Source organism: Eleutherodactylus coqui, chromosome 6 (assembly GCF_035609145.1).
Source record: "Eleutherodactylus coqui strain aEleCoq1 chromosome 6, aEleCoq1.hap1, whole genome shotgun sequence".
Taxonomy (NCBI): domain Eukaryota; kingdom Metazoa; phylum Chordata; class Amphibia; order Anura; family Eleutherodactylidae; genus Eleutherodactylus; species Eleutherodactylus coqui.
In genome coordinates, this window is record NC_089842.1 from 137,160,280 (window position 1) to 137,177,673 (window position 17,394).

The following is a 17,394-nucleotide window of genomic DNA, read 5'->3' on the forward strand; positions in this document are numbered from 1 at the left end:
CAGACATATGATGGCCAAGCACCCCGCAAGGTGGGACGAAGGCCGTTCAGCGCCTCCGGTTTGCACCCCTGCCTCTCCCCCTGTGCCCCAACCTGCCACTGAGATGCAACCCCCCTCTCAGGACACAGGCACTACCGTCTCCTGGCCTGCACCCACACCCTCACCTCCGCTGTCCTCGGCCCCATCCAGCAGTGTAGTTCAGCGCACCGTCTAGCCGTCGCTTGCGCAACTGTTGGAGCGCAAGCGCAAGTACGCCGCCACGCACCCGCACGCTCAAACGTTAACCGTCCGCATAGCAAAATTCATCAGCCTTGAGATGCTGCCGTATAGGGTTGTGGAAACGGAGTCCTTCAAAAGTATCATGGAGGCGGCGGCCCCGCGCTACTCAGTTCCCAGTCGCCACTACTTTTCCCGATGTGCCGTCCCAGCCCTGCACAACCACGTCTCCCGCAACATTGTACGCGCCCTCACCAACGCGGTTACTGCCACGGTCCACTTAACTACGGACACGTGGACAAGCACAGGCGGGCAGCGCCACTACATCTCCCTGACGGCACATTGGGTGAATTTAGTGGAGGCTGGGACAGAGTCAGAGCCTGGGACCGCTCATGTCCTACCCACCCCCAGAATTGCGGGCCCCAGCTCGGTGGTGGTATCTGCGGAGGTGTATGCTTCCTCCACTAAAGCACCCTCCTCCTCCTCTGTCTCGCAATCAAGATGTGTTAGCAGCAGCATGTCGCCAGCAGTCAGTGTCGCGCGGTGTGGCAGCACAGCGGTGGGCAAGCGTCAGCAGGCCGTGCTGAAACTACTCAGCTTAGGCGATAAGAGGCACACGGCCCACGAACTGCTGCAGGGTCTGACACAGCAGACCGACCGCTGGCTTGCGCCGCTGAGCCTCCAACCGGGCATGGTCATGTGTGACAACGGCCGTAACCTGGTGGCGGGTCTGCAGCTCGGCAGCCTCACGCACGTGCCATGCCTGGCCCACGTCTTTAATTTGGTGGTTCAGCGGTTTCTGAAAAGCTACCCACGCTTGTCAGACCTGCTCGTAAAGGCGCGCCGGCTCTGCGCACATTTTCGCAAGTCCCACACGGACGCTGCCACCCTGCGCACCCTGCAACATCATTTTAAGCTGCCAGTGCACCGACTGCTGTGCGACGTGCCCACACGGTGGAACTCTACGCTCCACATGTTGGCCAGGCTCTATGAACAACGGAGAGCTATAGTCGAATACCAACTCCAACATGGGCGGCGCAGTGGGAGTCAGCCTCCTCAATTCCTTTCAGAAGAGTGGGCCTGGTTGGCAGACATCTGCCATGTCCTTGGTAATTTTGAGGAGTCTACCCAGGTGGTGAGCGGCGATGCTACAATCATTAGCGTCACCATTCCTCTGCTATGCATCTTGAGAAATTCCCTGCAAACCATAAAGGCAGCTGCTTTGCGCTCGGAAACGGGGACGGGGGAAGACAGTATGCCGCTGGATAGTCAGGGCACCCTCCTGTCTATTTCTCAGCGCGTACAGGAGGAGGAGGAGGAGCATGAGGAGGATGAGGAGGAGGGGGAAGAGACAGCTTGGGCCGCTGCTGACGGTACACCGGCTGATTGCCTGTCATCCTTTCAGCGTGTATGGCCTGAGGAGGAGGAGGAGGAGGAGGAGGAGGAGGATCCTGAAAGTGATCTTCCTAGTGAAGACAGCCATGTGTTGCGTACAGGTACCCTGGCACACATGGCTGACTTCATGTTAGGATGCCTTTCTCGTGACCCTCGCGTTGCACGCATTCTGGCCACGACGGATTACTGGGTGTACACACTGCTCGATCCACGGTATAAGGAGAACCTGCCCACTCTGATTTCCGAAGAGGAAAGGGGTTCGAGAGTGTTGCTATACCACAGGACCCTTGCGGACAAGCTGATGGTAAAATTCACAGCCGACAGCGCTAGTGGCAGAAGGCGCAGTACCGAGGGCAAGGTAGCAGGGGATGTGCGTAGATCGAGCAGCATGTACATCCCAGGCAGTGCAACAGTCCTGGCCAGCTTTATGGGTCCCCACCAAGACTGTGTCACCGCTCCCCAGTCACGGCTGAGTCGGCGGGAGCACTGTAAAAGGATGGTGAGGGAGTACGTAGCGGATCGCACGACCATCCTTGGTGACGCCTCTGCCCCCTACAACTACTGGGTGTCGAAGCTGGACACGTGGCCTGAACTAGCGCTGTATGCCCTGGAGGTGCTTGCTTGTCCTGCGGCTAGCGTCTTGTCGGAGAGGGTGTTTAGTGCGGCTGGGGGAATCATCACAGATAAGCGTAGCCGCTTGTCAACCGACAGTGCCGACAGGCTAACACTCATCAAGATGAACAAAGGCTGGATTTCGCCAGACTTCTGTTCTCCACCAGCGGACAGCAGCGATACGTAAGCAATACGTAGGCTGCACCCGCGGATGGAAGCTACGTTCTCTCTCACCATCCAAAACGGGGACATTTCTGCTTCATCAATCTGTGTCTAATATTCCTCCTCCTCCTCCTGCTCCTCCTCCTGAAACCTCACGTAATCACGCTGAACGGGCAATTTTTCTTAGGGCCACAACGCTCACTCAAATAATTTTTCTGAACAATTTTTATAAGTTTCAATGCGCTTAAAAGCGTTGGAACTTTAACTTGAACCAATTTTTCGTTACACTGGGCTGCCTCCAGGCCTAGTTACCACTTAAGCCACATTAACCAAAGCGATTAATGGGTTTCACCTGCCCTCTTGGCTGACCATGGCCAATTTTTGGGATGTACATTAGTACTGTTGATACAGCAATTTTTGTGGGCCCTCGCCTACAGTGTAATCAAATTAATTTTTAGCCCACCTGCATTACAGCTGATGTTACCTCAGCTGTGTTGGGCAATGCAATGGGATATTTCTATGTACCGCCGGTGGCTTCCTGGCACCCACCCAGGCAGTGGGTCCACAGGGAGTTTAACCTACATGTGTCCACTTGTAAAGAACCCCAGTCTGACTGGGGCATGCAGTGTGGGCCGATGCCCACCTGCATTATGCACGACATTACTACCTCAGCTGTGTTGGGCAATGCAATGGGATATTTTTGTGTACCGCCGGTGGGTTCCAGGGAGCCACCCATGCTGTAGGTGCACACGGAGTTTTTAACACATCTGTACACTTGTAAAGAACCCCAGTCTGACTGGGGCATGCAGTGTGGGCCGAAGCCCACCTGTATTACGCACGACATTACTACCTCAGCTGTGTTGGGCAATGCAATGGGATATTTCTGTGTACCGCCGGTGGCTTCCTGGCACCCACCCAGGCAGTGGGTCCACAGGGAGTTTAACCTACATGTGTCCACTTCTAAAGAACCCCAGTCTGACTGGGGCATGCAGTGTGGGCCGATGCCCACCTGCATTATGCACGACATTACTACCTCAGCTGTGTTGGGCAATGCAATGGGATATTTTTGTGTACCGCCGGTGGGTTCCAGGGAGCCACCCATGCTGTAGGTGCACACGGAGTTTTTAACACATCTGTACACTTGTAAAGAACCCCAGTCTGACTGGGGCATGCAGTGTGGGCCGAAGCCCACCTGTATTACGCACGACATTACTACCTCAGCTGGGTTGGGCAATGCAATGGGATATTTCTATGTACCGCCGGTGGCTTCCTGGCACCCACCCATGCTGTCGGTCCACAGGGACTTCACAATAGGGAGTTGTACCTGCCTGTGTCTATGAATTAAAAAGCCCGGTCTAACTGGGGCATGCAGACACCTTGACAGAATGAATAGTGTGTGGCACATAGGTTCCCCATTGCTATGCCTACGTGTGCAGCTCCTGATGGCGGTGGCACAGGATTCTATTTCTCATTGCTTCTGTACAGCATTGTGGGCTATCGCCCCGCCACTTTTAAAGAGGGTCGCTGCCTAGCCGTGCCAACCCTCTGCAGTGTGTGCCTGCGGTTCCTCCTCATGGCAGACGCACTTCTAAATAGACATGAGGGTGGTGTGGCATGAGGGCAGCTGAAGGCTGCGCAGGGACACTTTGGTGTGCGCTGTGGGGGGGAGGTTGGTCAGCATGTAACCCAGGAGAAGTGGCAGCGGAGTGTCATCCAGGCAGTGATTGTGCTTTGTTGTAGCTAGTGTGGTGCTTAGCAAAGGTATGCCATGCTAATGAGGGCTTTTCAGAAGTAAAAGTTGTTGGGAGGGGGGGGGCCCACTCTTGCCGGTATTGTGGCTTAATAGTGGGACCTGTGAACTTGAGATGCAGCCCAACATGTAGCCCCTCGCCTGCCCTATCCGTTTCTGTGTCATTCCCATCACTTTCTTGAATTGCCCAGATTTTCACACATGAAAACCTTAGCGAGCATCGGCGAAATACAAAAATGCTCTGGTCGCCCATTGACTTCAATGGGGTTCGTTGTTCGAAACGAACCCTCGAGCATCGCGGGAAGTTCGTTCCGAATAACGAACACCCGAACATTTTGGTGTTCGCTCATCTCTAATAAGAATGTATTAGATTAATAGTGGTGATCAAGTGTTGCTTTCATTGACTTCCCAGTGCAGAAGCAATTACGGAGGGAGGGAGTTCTCTGAAGTCATATTTCCAAACTCAAGTTGTGTAATCTTTAACAAGACTTTACCAATCTATACTGATCAGCCATTAAACCACTATCTGGTGAAGTGAACCACATTGATTGTCTCATGATAATGCCATCTGTAAAGAGGTGGGATATATTAGGCAGCAAGCAAAAAGTCTGTTTTTGAAGTTCAAGGTTTTTTTAGCTGTTAAATATTGATGACCTATCCTATAGCTGATCAGCGGGTGTCTTCCACCTGGGACCCCATCCAATCAGTTGTCCACCGCCCCAGCAGTAGCCCTGCATAAAGCAGGAAGCTTATAGTTCCATACATTATGCAGTGTACCAGTGTGGTACTGAAGTGAATGGGAGCTGAGTCTGCAATACCACTGCGGGCCACTGAACAATATATGGCACTAACTGCTTCATGCTGCATAAAGGATGATTGCTGGCACGGAGAACAGCTCATCAGCAGTGGGCCCCACATTGATTCACTATCCTGTAGAAAGGCATCCATTTTTAACAGCTGGAAAACTCTTTTAATTGTGTTGGAAGCAGAAAAAATGGGCAAGCATAATGATCTTAGTGACTTTGACAGGGGCCAAATAGTGATGGCTAGATGATGGAGTCACAGCATCTCCAAAACGGCAGGTCTTCTGGGGTGTTCCCGGTATGCAGTAGTAGTACCTACTGAAAGTGATTCTGGTGAATCAGGAACAGGGTCATGGGCACATAAGGCTCATTGATCCACGTGGGGAGTGAAGATTAGACTGTCTGATCTGATCCCACAGAATAGCTACTGTTAAAAAAAGTTATGGCTATGATAAAAAGGTTATAAGACACTTATCCTATGAGAATAATCCATTGTGACTCTAGAGCATGCGCTTTAGAATAACTGACAGATTACCAAGTGGTTAAGTGAAAGATGGCATTATATCCAGCTGTGATGGAATGGTGATGCTTAGTGCGCTATGATAAAAAGGGTGTAAGAATACATAGTGCATCAAACCTTGCTGCATATGCAGCTTTGTAGCCATAGACTGGTCAGAGTGCCCATATTGACCCCTTCCTCAGAGTGCCCATATTGACCACAATTTACACATGAACATCAAAGCTGGACCATAGAGGAATGGAAGGTGTCCTGGTCGGATGAGTCATGTTTTTTTTCCCACCATATGGATGGTCAGATGCGTGTGCATCGCTTACTTGGGGAAAAGATGGCAGTAGGGAAGAAAGCAAGCAGCAGAGGCAGTGTGATGTTTTAAGCAATGTTCTGCTAGGAAACCTTGAATCCTAGCATTCATATAAATGTTCTTTGATATGTACCATCTAGCTAAACATTGTAGAAGACCAAATACATTCCTTCATGGCAACTCTATTTCCTAAAGGCAGTGGTCTATTCCAGCAGGATAACGTGCCCTGCCACACTGTCATGTTCCCCAAAGCATTCCTCAACAATTCTTGCAAAGAGTTCAAGGTGTTGAGTTTTCCTCCAAATTCCCTAGATCCCAATCCAATTGAGCATGTAGTAAAATAACAAATTGGCATATACTCACCTCTCTCCGCTCCTGCTGTGTTCCACATTACCACTACAGGACCTTCCTCTAACATCACGTTTACAGGCTTCCCCAGCCTATTTACGGGACGTTACAGGTGTTGCAGCCAATAACAGAGCCCGTGAACTGGGCACGCCTCCAGCCTATAAACAAACCGAATAGTGGAGGACCGAGCAGTGACGCGGGAGTATATGTCTATTTGTTGCTTTACTGCATTCAGAATACATTTTTCGTAAAACAATACACCTTTTTAAATGATCAGCTACTAAATATTTTGGTGCCAAATATCAAACCTTCAAAGGTCTTGCGGAGTGAATGGCTTCCAGACCATAGCTGCTTTGGTGGTATGAGATGGACCTACACAATGTTAGAGTGGTGGTTTTAACATTATGACTAGAGATGAGTGAGCGTACTCGGAAAAGCACTACTCGCTCGAGTAATTTGCTTTATCCGAGTATCGCTGTGCTCGTCCCTGAAGATTCGGGTGCCGGCACGGAGCGGGGAGCTGCAGGGGAGAGCGGGGAGGAACGGAGGGGAGATCTTTCTCTCCCTCTCTCCCGCCCGCTCTCCCCTGCTCCCCGCTGCGACTCACCTGTCAGCCGCAGCGGCACCCGAATCTTCAGGGACGAGCACAGCGATACTCGGATAAAGCAAATTACTCGAGCGAGTAGTGCTTTTCCGAGTACGCTCGCTCATCTCTAATTATGACTGATCAGTGTAGGCAAGCATGCTACTGAAGCGCTTGCTAAAGTAATCAGATGAGTGCAATCCAAGCAGATTGAATGCAGTGAAGACTTTAACCGCGGCAAAAAATGAAAGAAAAAAAAAGCCACTTCTCTAATATTGTTTCTAGAAAAGAATGGAGATTGCATCCTTGTAGGATGGTCACACTGTTGGTCTGCTGCTGGTTTGCTCTCACGGGAATATATCAGACAGAGTACATTTTGTAAAACATGTATCGCCCTTGATAGCGGATTATCCATTCTAACCATGCCCTGTACTTGTTGATGTTCCTACATCTGGAAACAAAGTTATTGCATCTACCTTGGAGTCAAGGAAGGACTGAGCGGCCAGAAGCTCGTTAGTTTTCTGCTCAATGAGGCCAAGGTACTGCATTATGTTTGCTTCACGAATGCTAGATGAAGAGCCCAACATTTCATCCAGGACAGAGCGGTCACAATTTATCTTCTTGAACAGGGAATCAATTCCTACGGGTAAAGCATCATTTATTATTAGAAGGTAGAAGTCCAGCTTAGTTATTTACACGTAAATGCATGCAGGTATCAGGGGGGTATGAATAAAACCAATATGGAGAGTGCTATGGAAAGGAAGGATACCACTACGATATTGAAATAAACATGACCTCAGCTCAGACATTAGAATATATGATTTAGCAGGCAGTAAACATATATACGTAGTAAGCATAGAGTTTAATGTAAAGGTCACTGTATACTATAAACATTTATGTCTATGTAAATAAGTGCCACAGTTTTCTGCAGCTCTATACCGCAGAGCTGCCATAAGGTGCTCTGTGTGACAACATACTGTATATTGAGGATATTCTCCCCAAGAAGCAATCATTCCAGGAAAGAATAGCTCTGCAACAGCTTACCATATTCAATGCAGCATGTTGGATTTTCTGTCCAAGGAAAACTAATGAAACTTTAATGGGTTTTACCATTAAAGACATTTAAAGGTAAAAGGTCATCAATTTTTAACAGCTGGAAAACTGTTTTAATTGTATTGGAAGCAGAAAAAATGGGCAAGTATAAGGATCTTAACGAGTTTAACAAGGGCCAATTTGTGATGGCTAGATGGTGGGGTCACAGCATCTCCATAATGGCAGGCCTTCTGGGGTGTTCCTGGTATGCAGTACAGGTAGTAGTACCTACTGAAAGTGATCCAAGGATGGATAACTGGTGAATCAACAATAGAGTCATGGGCACCTAAGCAAATTGATGAACGTGGGGAGTGAAGACCAGCCTGTCTGACCTGATTCTACAGAAGAGCTACTGTAGCAGAAAGTGTTAAAAAGTTACTGCTGGCTTTGATAAAAGGTATAAGAATACATCATGCATCAGAACTTGTTCTGTATGTGGTTTTGGAGAAGGAATAAATGTTTGATTGCTGGGTATCCAACCACTGTCCATCCCCTGCGATCTCGAGAACTACATACCCAAATGCCCCATGTAAAAAGAGCGGCAGTGTGTATGTTTGACTGCTGCTCCATTTACTTCTATGGGGACGGTAGAGATCGATACATTTGGCAATCCTTCTCCCTCCTATAAAAGCAAACTAAGCCGCAGTTAAGTATGAACACTGCCACGCCATTCACTGGGGGCATTTGGGTGTGTCAGTCTTGGGATTGCTAGGGATCCCAGCAGTTGGACCCTCATTGATCAGATATTTTTCCTCTATCCTTTGGATAGGGGAAAACACCCTTAATGCATAAGGTGGTACATGATGGAGATGAAAGAAGTTTATGGGCGTTATGAACATGTGACCTGAAAACAATATTTAAAAATGCAGCTTTTGCTCAACTTTGTGCCCCTACATTATTAACCGAGGGGTTGCCATACTGAGATATAAAGGTTCTAAGCGTTTCATGACTCCATCAGCAGCCGAGATGGTGTCATGCACAGACCAGTCATCCCTATGGTAAAAAAAAGACTCTCTGTCCTGGTAATATTCAAAGATTTAAAACAATTCTAGCCATTAACAATATGAGAACACATCCCTAAATAAGCTTTAAATACATCAAAGCAATTATATTCAACCATCTATGCGAGTCATAAAATGCAAAGACCTTGGGTCAACATATAATGCAATATGGATCTAACAAGACTTCAACTTTCTTATAGCAGTGGAAGATTTTGACTTTTTTACTTTGAGAGATGGAACTACATTTTATATATCATAAGTATGGCCACGTGAGTGTCTTCTGTGTTCCAAAGGCTCTTACAGAGTTATTTATGTTGGAGAGCTCTTGGCTTCACTTTGTCAACTTCATTATAGCCCATGGTTTTCCAATAAACCTTTATATAAACATTCTCATCAAGAGTGCATCAAGGCCCTTTCAAGATCACTCCAGCAGTGAATTAGTTAGGAAAAATGAATGTATGGTGCAGCAAAGTAATTTGTAGAGGTAGAAATTAATTTTGTTTAGAGCCCTATTTATCAGCCGCGTGTCTCCTTTACAAGCTGTTATCAAAGCCCACATTAATTGGACTGTAAATTGGTCACCACGGTTTTCACTTGGAGTGTATACAGTTGGAAGTAAAGCTTTTTACGCTCCTAATGAACCAGGCTATTGTTTAACTTAACAATATGGGTGACCAGATTTTGTTTGCTATGTATTTGGAATGCTAATAGTACATCTGTTCCTACCAGACGTCTGATAAATGTATTGATGTGACTATCAGGAAATATAATTAATTAACTATCTGTCTCAAACAACTAAATTAGCTTTAAGTGACAAGGAGTTTACTTATACATAAAACATATGGGGTTTATCATTAGAGATGAGCGAGCATACTCGCTAAGGACAATTACTCGAGCGAGCATTGTCCTTAGCAAGTACCTGCCCGCTCTGAAGAAAAGATTCGGGTGCCGGCGGGGGTAAGCGGTGAGTTGCGGGAGTGAGCAGGGGGGAGCGGGGAGGAGAGATATCTCCCCTCCGTTCCCCCCTGCTCTTCCCCGCCGCTCCCCGCCCCCCGAAGGCACCCAAATCTTTTCTTCCGAGCGGGCAGGTACTCGCTAAGGACAATGCTCGCTTGAGTAATTGTCCTTAGCGAGTATGCTCGCTCATCTCTATTTATGATACTTCAGAGCAGTGCTTCTCAAACTGAGGTGCAGCTGGGGGGACGGTATTGACCATCTCTGGTTTAAGACTCATTTAGTTCTTATCCTGACCCCTTTATGATGGGGCCATTTTTTTGCGTTTTCATTCATGTTTGCTCCTCCCCACTTTCAAGAAATCAAAACTCTTATTTTTCTGTGGATGTAGCTCTCTAAAGGCTTGTTTTTTGCGGGATGAGTTTTTTTAAAGGTACTATTTAATGTATCATATAATATGCTGAAAATTTTTTAAGAATTCCTAAGTGGAGTGAAATGATAAAAATACACAAATGAGACATCTTTGAGGAGGTCCTGTTCCTATGGCGTACACACTGCAGCAGAAATAACATGACAACTTATTCCATGGGTCAATACAATTCTGACAATACCAAAATGATTCAGTTTTTTTGCTGTACTAATTTTAAAAAATAAAATATCTTTTAAAATATTATTCTTTGCTGTCATATTCTGAGCACCATAAGTGTTTTTTATTTTTCCGACCATATAGCTATGTGAGGGCACTTTTTTTTGTGTGTGTGACATTCTGTTTTTTTATTGGTTTTATGTTGGAGTGTATGCAACTTTTTGATTGCTTTTTACATTTTTCATGTAGTTGGGGTGTGTAAAAAAGCCTAATTCTGGCATTGTGTATTTTTTTCCAGATGGGATAAATGATGCATTACTTTGATAGATTGGACTTTTACTGAGTGTCGTTGCTTTTATTGTGGCCAGGCAGACCACTTCATACAGAATTGCCTAGTGTGTAATATTCAGTCAGAAAACTAACTGGCCTGAAGGTCAGAAGGAAAACCCCTCTGGACCCACAAAATCCTTGGATGTCATCTACCAAGCTAGTTCTCCCGGCTGATATATTACTGAATATTGGCGTATTCCTGGTGATTGTCTTTCTGGCAGCGGTACTGGAATTAATTTGATTCGCCAGGATTTGGCTGTTCATTTGGATCTTTTCTTAAAGCCTTTACATAATCCAATTCCTGCGTCAGCCATCAATGCTTTACCTCTTTCAGAAAGATACATAAAATAGTGTTCCTCATTTACATCTGAAAATAGGAATGTTCTATTCGGAAGAAATTATTTTGTTTGTTCTGTAATCTTCCCCCACATAAGTAGTGATGGGGCTACCATGGTTGAAGTTGCACAGCCCTGTTCTTGAATGGGATCAGGGGGATATAGTTAAATGGAATCCTGGTTGTTGACATAGGTGTTTGTCTGTAAAAATAGCCACAATTCAGACCGAAGCATTGCCAGATGTTAGTACAGATTTCCCACACAGATTCTCTTAAGAGGAAGTCAATAAACTGCCTCCACACAGACCAAATGATTGCTTCATTAATCCTATTCTTGGCTGTAAACTACCTAAAAAGTCGCATGTATAATTTAACTGGACCTAAGAGACAGGCCTTAAAAGAATATATTGCTGATAGTGTCAAGTAAGGTTATATATATGTCCTTCTAACTCTCCTCTAGCTGCCAGATTGTTCTTTGCTGAGAAAAGGGATAGGGGACTGCGATCTTTCCTCGATTTTAGGGAACTTAATAAGATCACCAAATGCTATCCTTATTTGTGGCCACTGATCCCCAACATTTTTAACTAGCTGACTAGAGCTAGCTGGTTCTTCAAATTAGATTTGGACTGGGCAAATAATCTGATACAAATCAGGGAAGGGGATGAGTGGAAAACAGCATTCAACACTCCAAAGGGTTAGTTTGAATATCTGGCAATGCCTTTCTGTTGGACATCTGCAGTATCTCAGGCTTTTATCAATGAGGTGCTTCGAGAGTTTATAGGACTTTTCGTGTTGGTGCATCTTGATGATCTCCTTATATACGCCCCAGATTTTACATCTCATATCTGCCAGCACTTTGTGATAATAACTTGCTTGTTAAGAGAGAGAAATGCCTTTTCGCCATTCAGTAGATCTTTTCTTCGTCATGTCATAACTCCTTCAGCTTTCAGAATGGATCCAGCTAAAGTTCATACCATCCTGGATTGGGTACTGCAAAAAAAACTTAAGGCATTTCAAAGGCTTTTAGGATTCACTAACTATTACAGAAAGCTTGTACAAGGATTTTTGGAGGTAGTCAAGTTGTTATCTGACATGACCAGGAAGGAAGCTGATCCATTTAATTGGTCTCCAGAAGCTGTGAAGGCTTTTAATACCTTGAAAAAATGCTTTTCTACTGCTCCAGTACGTATACAACATGATAATTCTAGGTCAAGATAGAAGCAGTAGCTGTTTTATCTCAGGGTACTAATAATTTGAACAATTTATATCTTTGTGCCTTCTTTTTAAGAAAATTCTCCCCGGTTGAACAGAATTAAGATATTGTGGACAAAGAACTTCTAGCTATTAAATGGGTGTTTGAAGAATGGCATCGACTGTTGAAGGGGGCTCAACACTAGGTGATTGTTTTTACAGATCACAAAAATTTAGTGTATCTGACATCTGCTAAGAAATTCAATCCTAGACAGGCTAGTTGGTCATTTGATTTTGTCACTATGGTAGCAAAAATATCAAAGACGACACCTTGTCTAGGAGTTTTGTTACAATTGTTTCTGATGAACCATCTGTGCCCATCTTACTTGAAGAAGAAGTTGTGTTGGCTCTTTCGTTGGACCTTGAGGAGAAGGTTCGTAAGACTCAAAATCTGGCTACATTGGGTCTTTCAAATGGGAAACTCTTTGTCACTCCCCATTTGCAACTTTAGTTGTTATGAAATGCATGATTCTGTTCTGACAGGATTTCCAGGGATTAATAACACTCGGAGACTAATAGTGAGAACCTTCTGGTGGCCCTCCACGAAACATGATGCTTACAGTTACGCTAGTGCTTGAGAAGTTTGTGCCTCAGCCAAATCTCCTTGTAACCTTCCTGCTGGGAAATTGTTGGCGTGAACCTATTCCTGAGAAACCATGGATCCACTTGTCCATGGACTTTATCACTGACTTTCCGGTTTCCAAAGCAATACTGTTGCTTGATTGGTTGTAGATAGATTTAATAAAATATGTCATTTACCTACTCTTTCTAGACTTTCCAATGATAAAACGTTTGCTAAACTGTTTATCTCTCATATTATCAGACTGCATCGATTGCCTTCTAATATTGACTCTGTGTTAAGATTTTGGCATTCATTATGCAGTCATTTAGGGTCAGCTATCTTTTTCCTAGACATACCATCCCAAGACCAATTGCTAGACTGAGAGATGACACAAAAGTTTTGAACAGTATTTGTGACAATCAGGAAGACTGGTCATAGTATTTGCTTCTAGCAGAGTTTGCCATAAACAATAGGTACCTGAAATCAACGGATATTTATCCTTTGTCTGCAACTACGAATTTCATCCATGTTTCAGTTGACTCTCCAAATTTGTGTCAGAATTACTGGATGAGAATGAGTTTTCACCTGTAGTGTGACCATCTTAAAGGAGGTACAAAAACATTTTTGGAGGCCAGTGATGTGCTACAAAGGAATTGTAGATAGAAATTGCTTTGAAGCTGCTAATTTCCAAGTTGGCAAATTACTTTGGTTGACCACCAAAAACATTAATTTAAATTACCATCCTTCAAATTGGATCCACATTTCATTGGCCAACATAAGAATAAAGAGATCAGTAATCGTTTCTCTTTTAGATTGGAGCTTTCCAATTCATGTAAGATTTCTGATGTCTTTCATAACTCTTTAATTAAGAAATATGAGAATCCAGTTACGGTAATTTCCTCCTCCAAATATGGTAAACAGCAACCTTCAATTTGAGGTCAGTTGAGTCATTGATTTGCATAGAGTCAGGAAATAATTTCAGTATTTGGTATATTGATGGGGGTACAGTCTTGAGCAGAGGAACTGGGTCCCTGCCACTGATGTTAATGCTGAACATCTAGTTAAAGGAGATGTCCCGCGCCGAAACGGGTTTTTTTTTTTTTAAACCCCCCCCCCGTTCGGCGCGAGACAACCCCGATGCAGGGGTTAAAAAAACCACCCGCACAGCGCTTACCTGAATCCCGGCGGTCCGGCGTCTTCATACTCACCTGCTGAAGATGGCCGCCGGGATCCTCTGTCTTCATGGACCGCAGGGCTTCTGTGCGGTCCATTGCCGATTCCAGCCTCCTGATTGGCTGGAATCGGCACGTGACGGGGCGGAGCTACACGGAGCTACACGGAGCCCCATAGAGAAGAGGAGAAGACCCGGACTGCGCAAGCGCGGCTAATTTGGCCATCGGAGGGCGAAAATTAGTCGGCACCATGGAGACGAGGACGCCAGCAACGGAGCAGGTAAGTATAAAACTTTTTATAACTTCTGTATGGCTCATAATTAATGCACAATGTACATTACAAAGTGCATTATTATGGCCATGCAGAAGTGTATAGACCCACTTGCTGCCTCGGGACAACCCCTTTAAGAGGTTTCAAAAACAAAATCCTTTTAAGATCTTGAGGTCTACCAACCACAATAATGTCATGGTGTGGCCACAACATGGAAACACATCTGGCTGACCTCACATCAGCCTAATCCATGTGACCATGGCATCGACACATGTGCCCTGTCATTCAGTGCTGGGTGCCAAAGTGTAAACATCCCTCTGCTGGTGTGGGGTTTGATTAGTCAGCAGGAAAGTGGTTTCACCAGCCAGCCAGTCAAACTTTATTCTTGTATATAAATTCCAGCCCCTCCTCTCAAGGGGCAGAAGTTATTCCTATTAATGATGGAAGTCTATTCTGTTCCACGTTCTCTTGGTACCAGCTCTGACTCAGAAAAGTTCCTGGTGTTATTATTTATTATCTAGTGTTGTATATCTGCTTCTCAAGTGCTATTGTGAGATTTGATAGTAACATCTGTCAATTGTCACTCTTTTTACTATCTAGGGACAGTCTACATAGCTCTTAGTTACGGATGTGGGGACACCTTCGTCAGGGTGATCACCTCACTTTTAGGCAGGGTTTTCCCATATTTATATGACAGGGTGAGACTTTCTTTTTCCCTAATTGTTTAGCTTCATTGTTAATCATTTTCTTCTCCAAATTGTAACAAGTGTATATATCTGTACCTTTGGACAACTATTATGTCTATTCAGGGTAAGGTGGTTTTGGTGTCTGCTTTGGACGTAATATGCCCCATCTAGACGAGATTTCATAGGACATCTTAGGTCTATTCATATCTGCATCATGGTTTTTGTTTATAACAGAAGCCAAGAAACAGTGCAGTATCCACTGTATGACATATAGTATAAATGCTTGATAGACCCCATTAGCTTACAGTGGGATCTGTCATTTTGTCAGGAATATCATTGCGTGTTGTGCTATTCTTGCCGTCAAATGTGATGGAACTGTCAATGGAGGCTCTGAAGGCAAACCTTTGATGGCAGTGTGAACAGAGCCTTACGGATGTCCTAATTTGAAAGGAATTTGACAAGCTATTAGGGCTCCTCTAAAGTGAAGTTTCATATTTTTTTGAAGTTCTTATCTTCAGGTTCATACTGATTCACTATGATCTTGGTATACTTTTTACATAATCCTATATTAGTAATCAGAACAAGTAGGACTACAATTCCAGCACAATGCCGAACAGAATGCAGATTTTGAATGTGTGTTTTATCATTCAAAGCGAGAACAGCTGAAGGTCAAAGAGCTGTTGCATGCCACTGATTTTTCCTCAATTTTTGTTACTTTATGAATTCAAATGACATTTCTTATAAAAATATTCAAATGCTCTTTAGATCTACAGAAGTATTTGCACTGAAAAAAATATTGGATTGCTGACTACTTATTATTTTAATTTCTAATTTAAAAGGAAAACAAAAGAATGCTTAAATTGCATGATGTCTATCATTGAGCATGCAAAGATTTCTGGGTAATATCTATTTTTCTGATGAATGTGACTGCAGTATTATAAATGGCATATAAAAGTGACCTATATAAGAAAATGCTTTATGTTAAAAGGGGTATTTCGGGCATTTAACCCTTTGACGTATTGATGACCAGTTCTCAGGATGAGTCATCAATAGTTGATCGGAGGGGGAGGTTCGACGTTTAGGATCCCAACTATTAACTGATCTCAGCCCCCTGTACTCAACTGCAGTGGGCCAGACGCAGACAGTTCTGTTCACATTGGGTTTAATCCAGAAGTGTAATAGAAGGTTTTGCTACCATTGATATCAATAGGAGTTATATCTTCTATTGCACTCCAGGCTCCAAATATAATGCAGACATCTCCACTGCAGTGAATGCAAGGGCTGATATCTCAAGTGTCGGACCCCTGCCAATCAACTATTGATGACCTATCCCGAGGACAGCTCATTAGTACTGCAATGGCTTAAATTAATTGTAAACTTAAAACTTTCAGGCATGACCATAGTTAACCCCAGTGTTCAATTTCCCATAGCACTCACAGCGGTCTAAGAAGCTGAGTGTGTGGGGTTGTTTGGCATGGTTGTCACATTGGTAGTTGGAAGCAACAGGTGATCACCAATAACTTTCTTTCCATATCAAAAGGAAATATAGTCACTGGTGACCACCAGCACTTCAATAGCATAACCATACCGAACAAATATCTTATATGTTGTGTTTAGCTTTCAGCAAAGAACAGAAGGTGAAATAACTTTCCGTTTTTCATCCTATATCAGCTCTTCAGCGTTTTCCTCTTCACTGATGCTAATTCTATATTTTGTACACTGATCTGCATGAGTATGTAAATTCAAGTTTCTAATATAGAATGAAATATGAGTGCTCCAGGCTCTGTTATTAACTTCATTCACTTGCAGGTTACACTCTCCATTCGCTTTAGTATGGGGCAGAGTGTGGAAGAGACTTGAATTACTGCCGTCCTTTACTCTCTCTCTGCTAATGTCAGTTGCAGGAATAAATAGCTAGCTAGTTAGATAGATAGATGTAGGCAGACCATCAATTTATACAGAACAGGTACATATTCACTTAAATCGTTTATACAGCCTTAACTCATTAAGGACCAAGCACTGTAATACGGCGCTTAGTCCCAGGCTTAAAGCCCAACCGTATGTAAAATTACTATGGGGAATAAAGCCTCCTGCTTCTGCAATCAGAAGCAGGATGGGTTGTCAGATGTTAGTCACAGCTGATAACCCGGAGGAGCAGGGAGAAGTGGGATTTCAACCCTTTCTGTCTCCTCCTTTATTTAGTACACATCGCTGAATGAGCACAATGTACTAACAAATATAACTTCCACTACGTGAGCCGGCAGTCAGTGACCGCTGGGTGACCTCTGGCACAGCAGAGCTACAGGGTCCCACCAGACCCTGACCAACTCTGCTAGTGACTTGTGTCACTAGAAGGGATGTTTTTCCCTGTAACTGAGGCTCCTATGGATGCCCCAGCTACAGTGGAAAAGTGCCAAATTAAAAAAAAAATCTGAATGTCCTCCAGAGGTCTTATATATAACGTC

General features: G+C 44.5%; 1 protein-coding gene across 1 annotated transcript in view; it reads right to left on the reverse strand.

Annotated features, from left to right (window-relative positions):
* Positions 1-17,394, reverse strand: part of ODAD1 (outer dynein arm docking complex subunit 1) — a 113,163-nt gene that overhangs the window by 31,969 nt on the left and 63,800 nt on the right. The window contains exon 12 of the mRNA XM_066607724.1: positions 7,167-7,330. Within this exon, the coding sequence (XP_066463821.1) occupies positions 7,167-7,330 (164 nt within the window). The remainder of the gene's footprint in view (positions 1-7,166; positions 7,331-17,394) is intronic.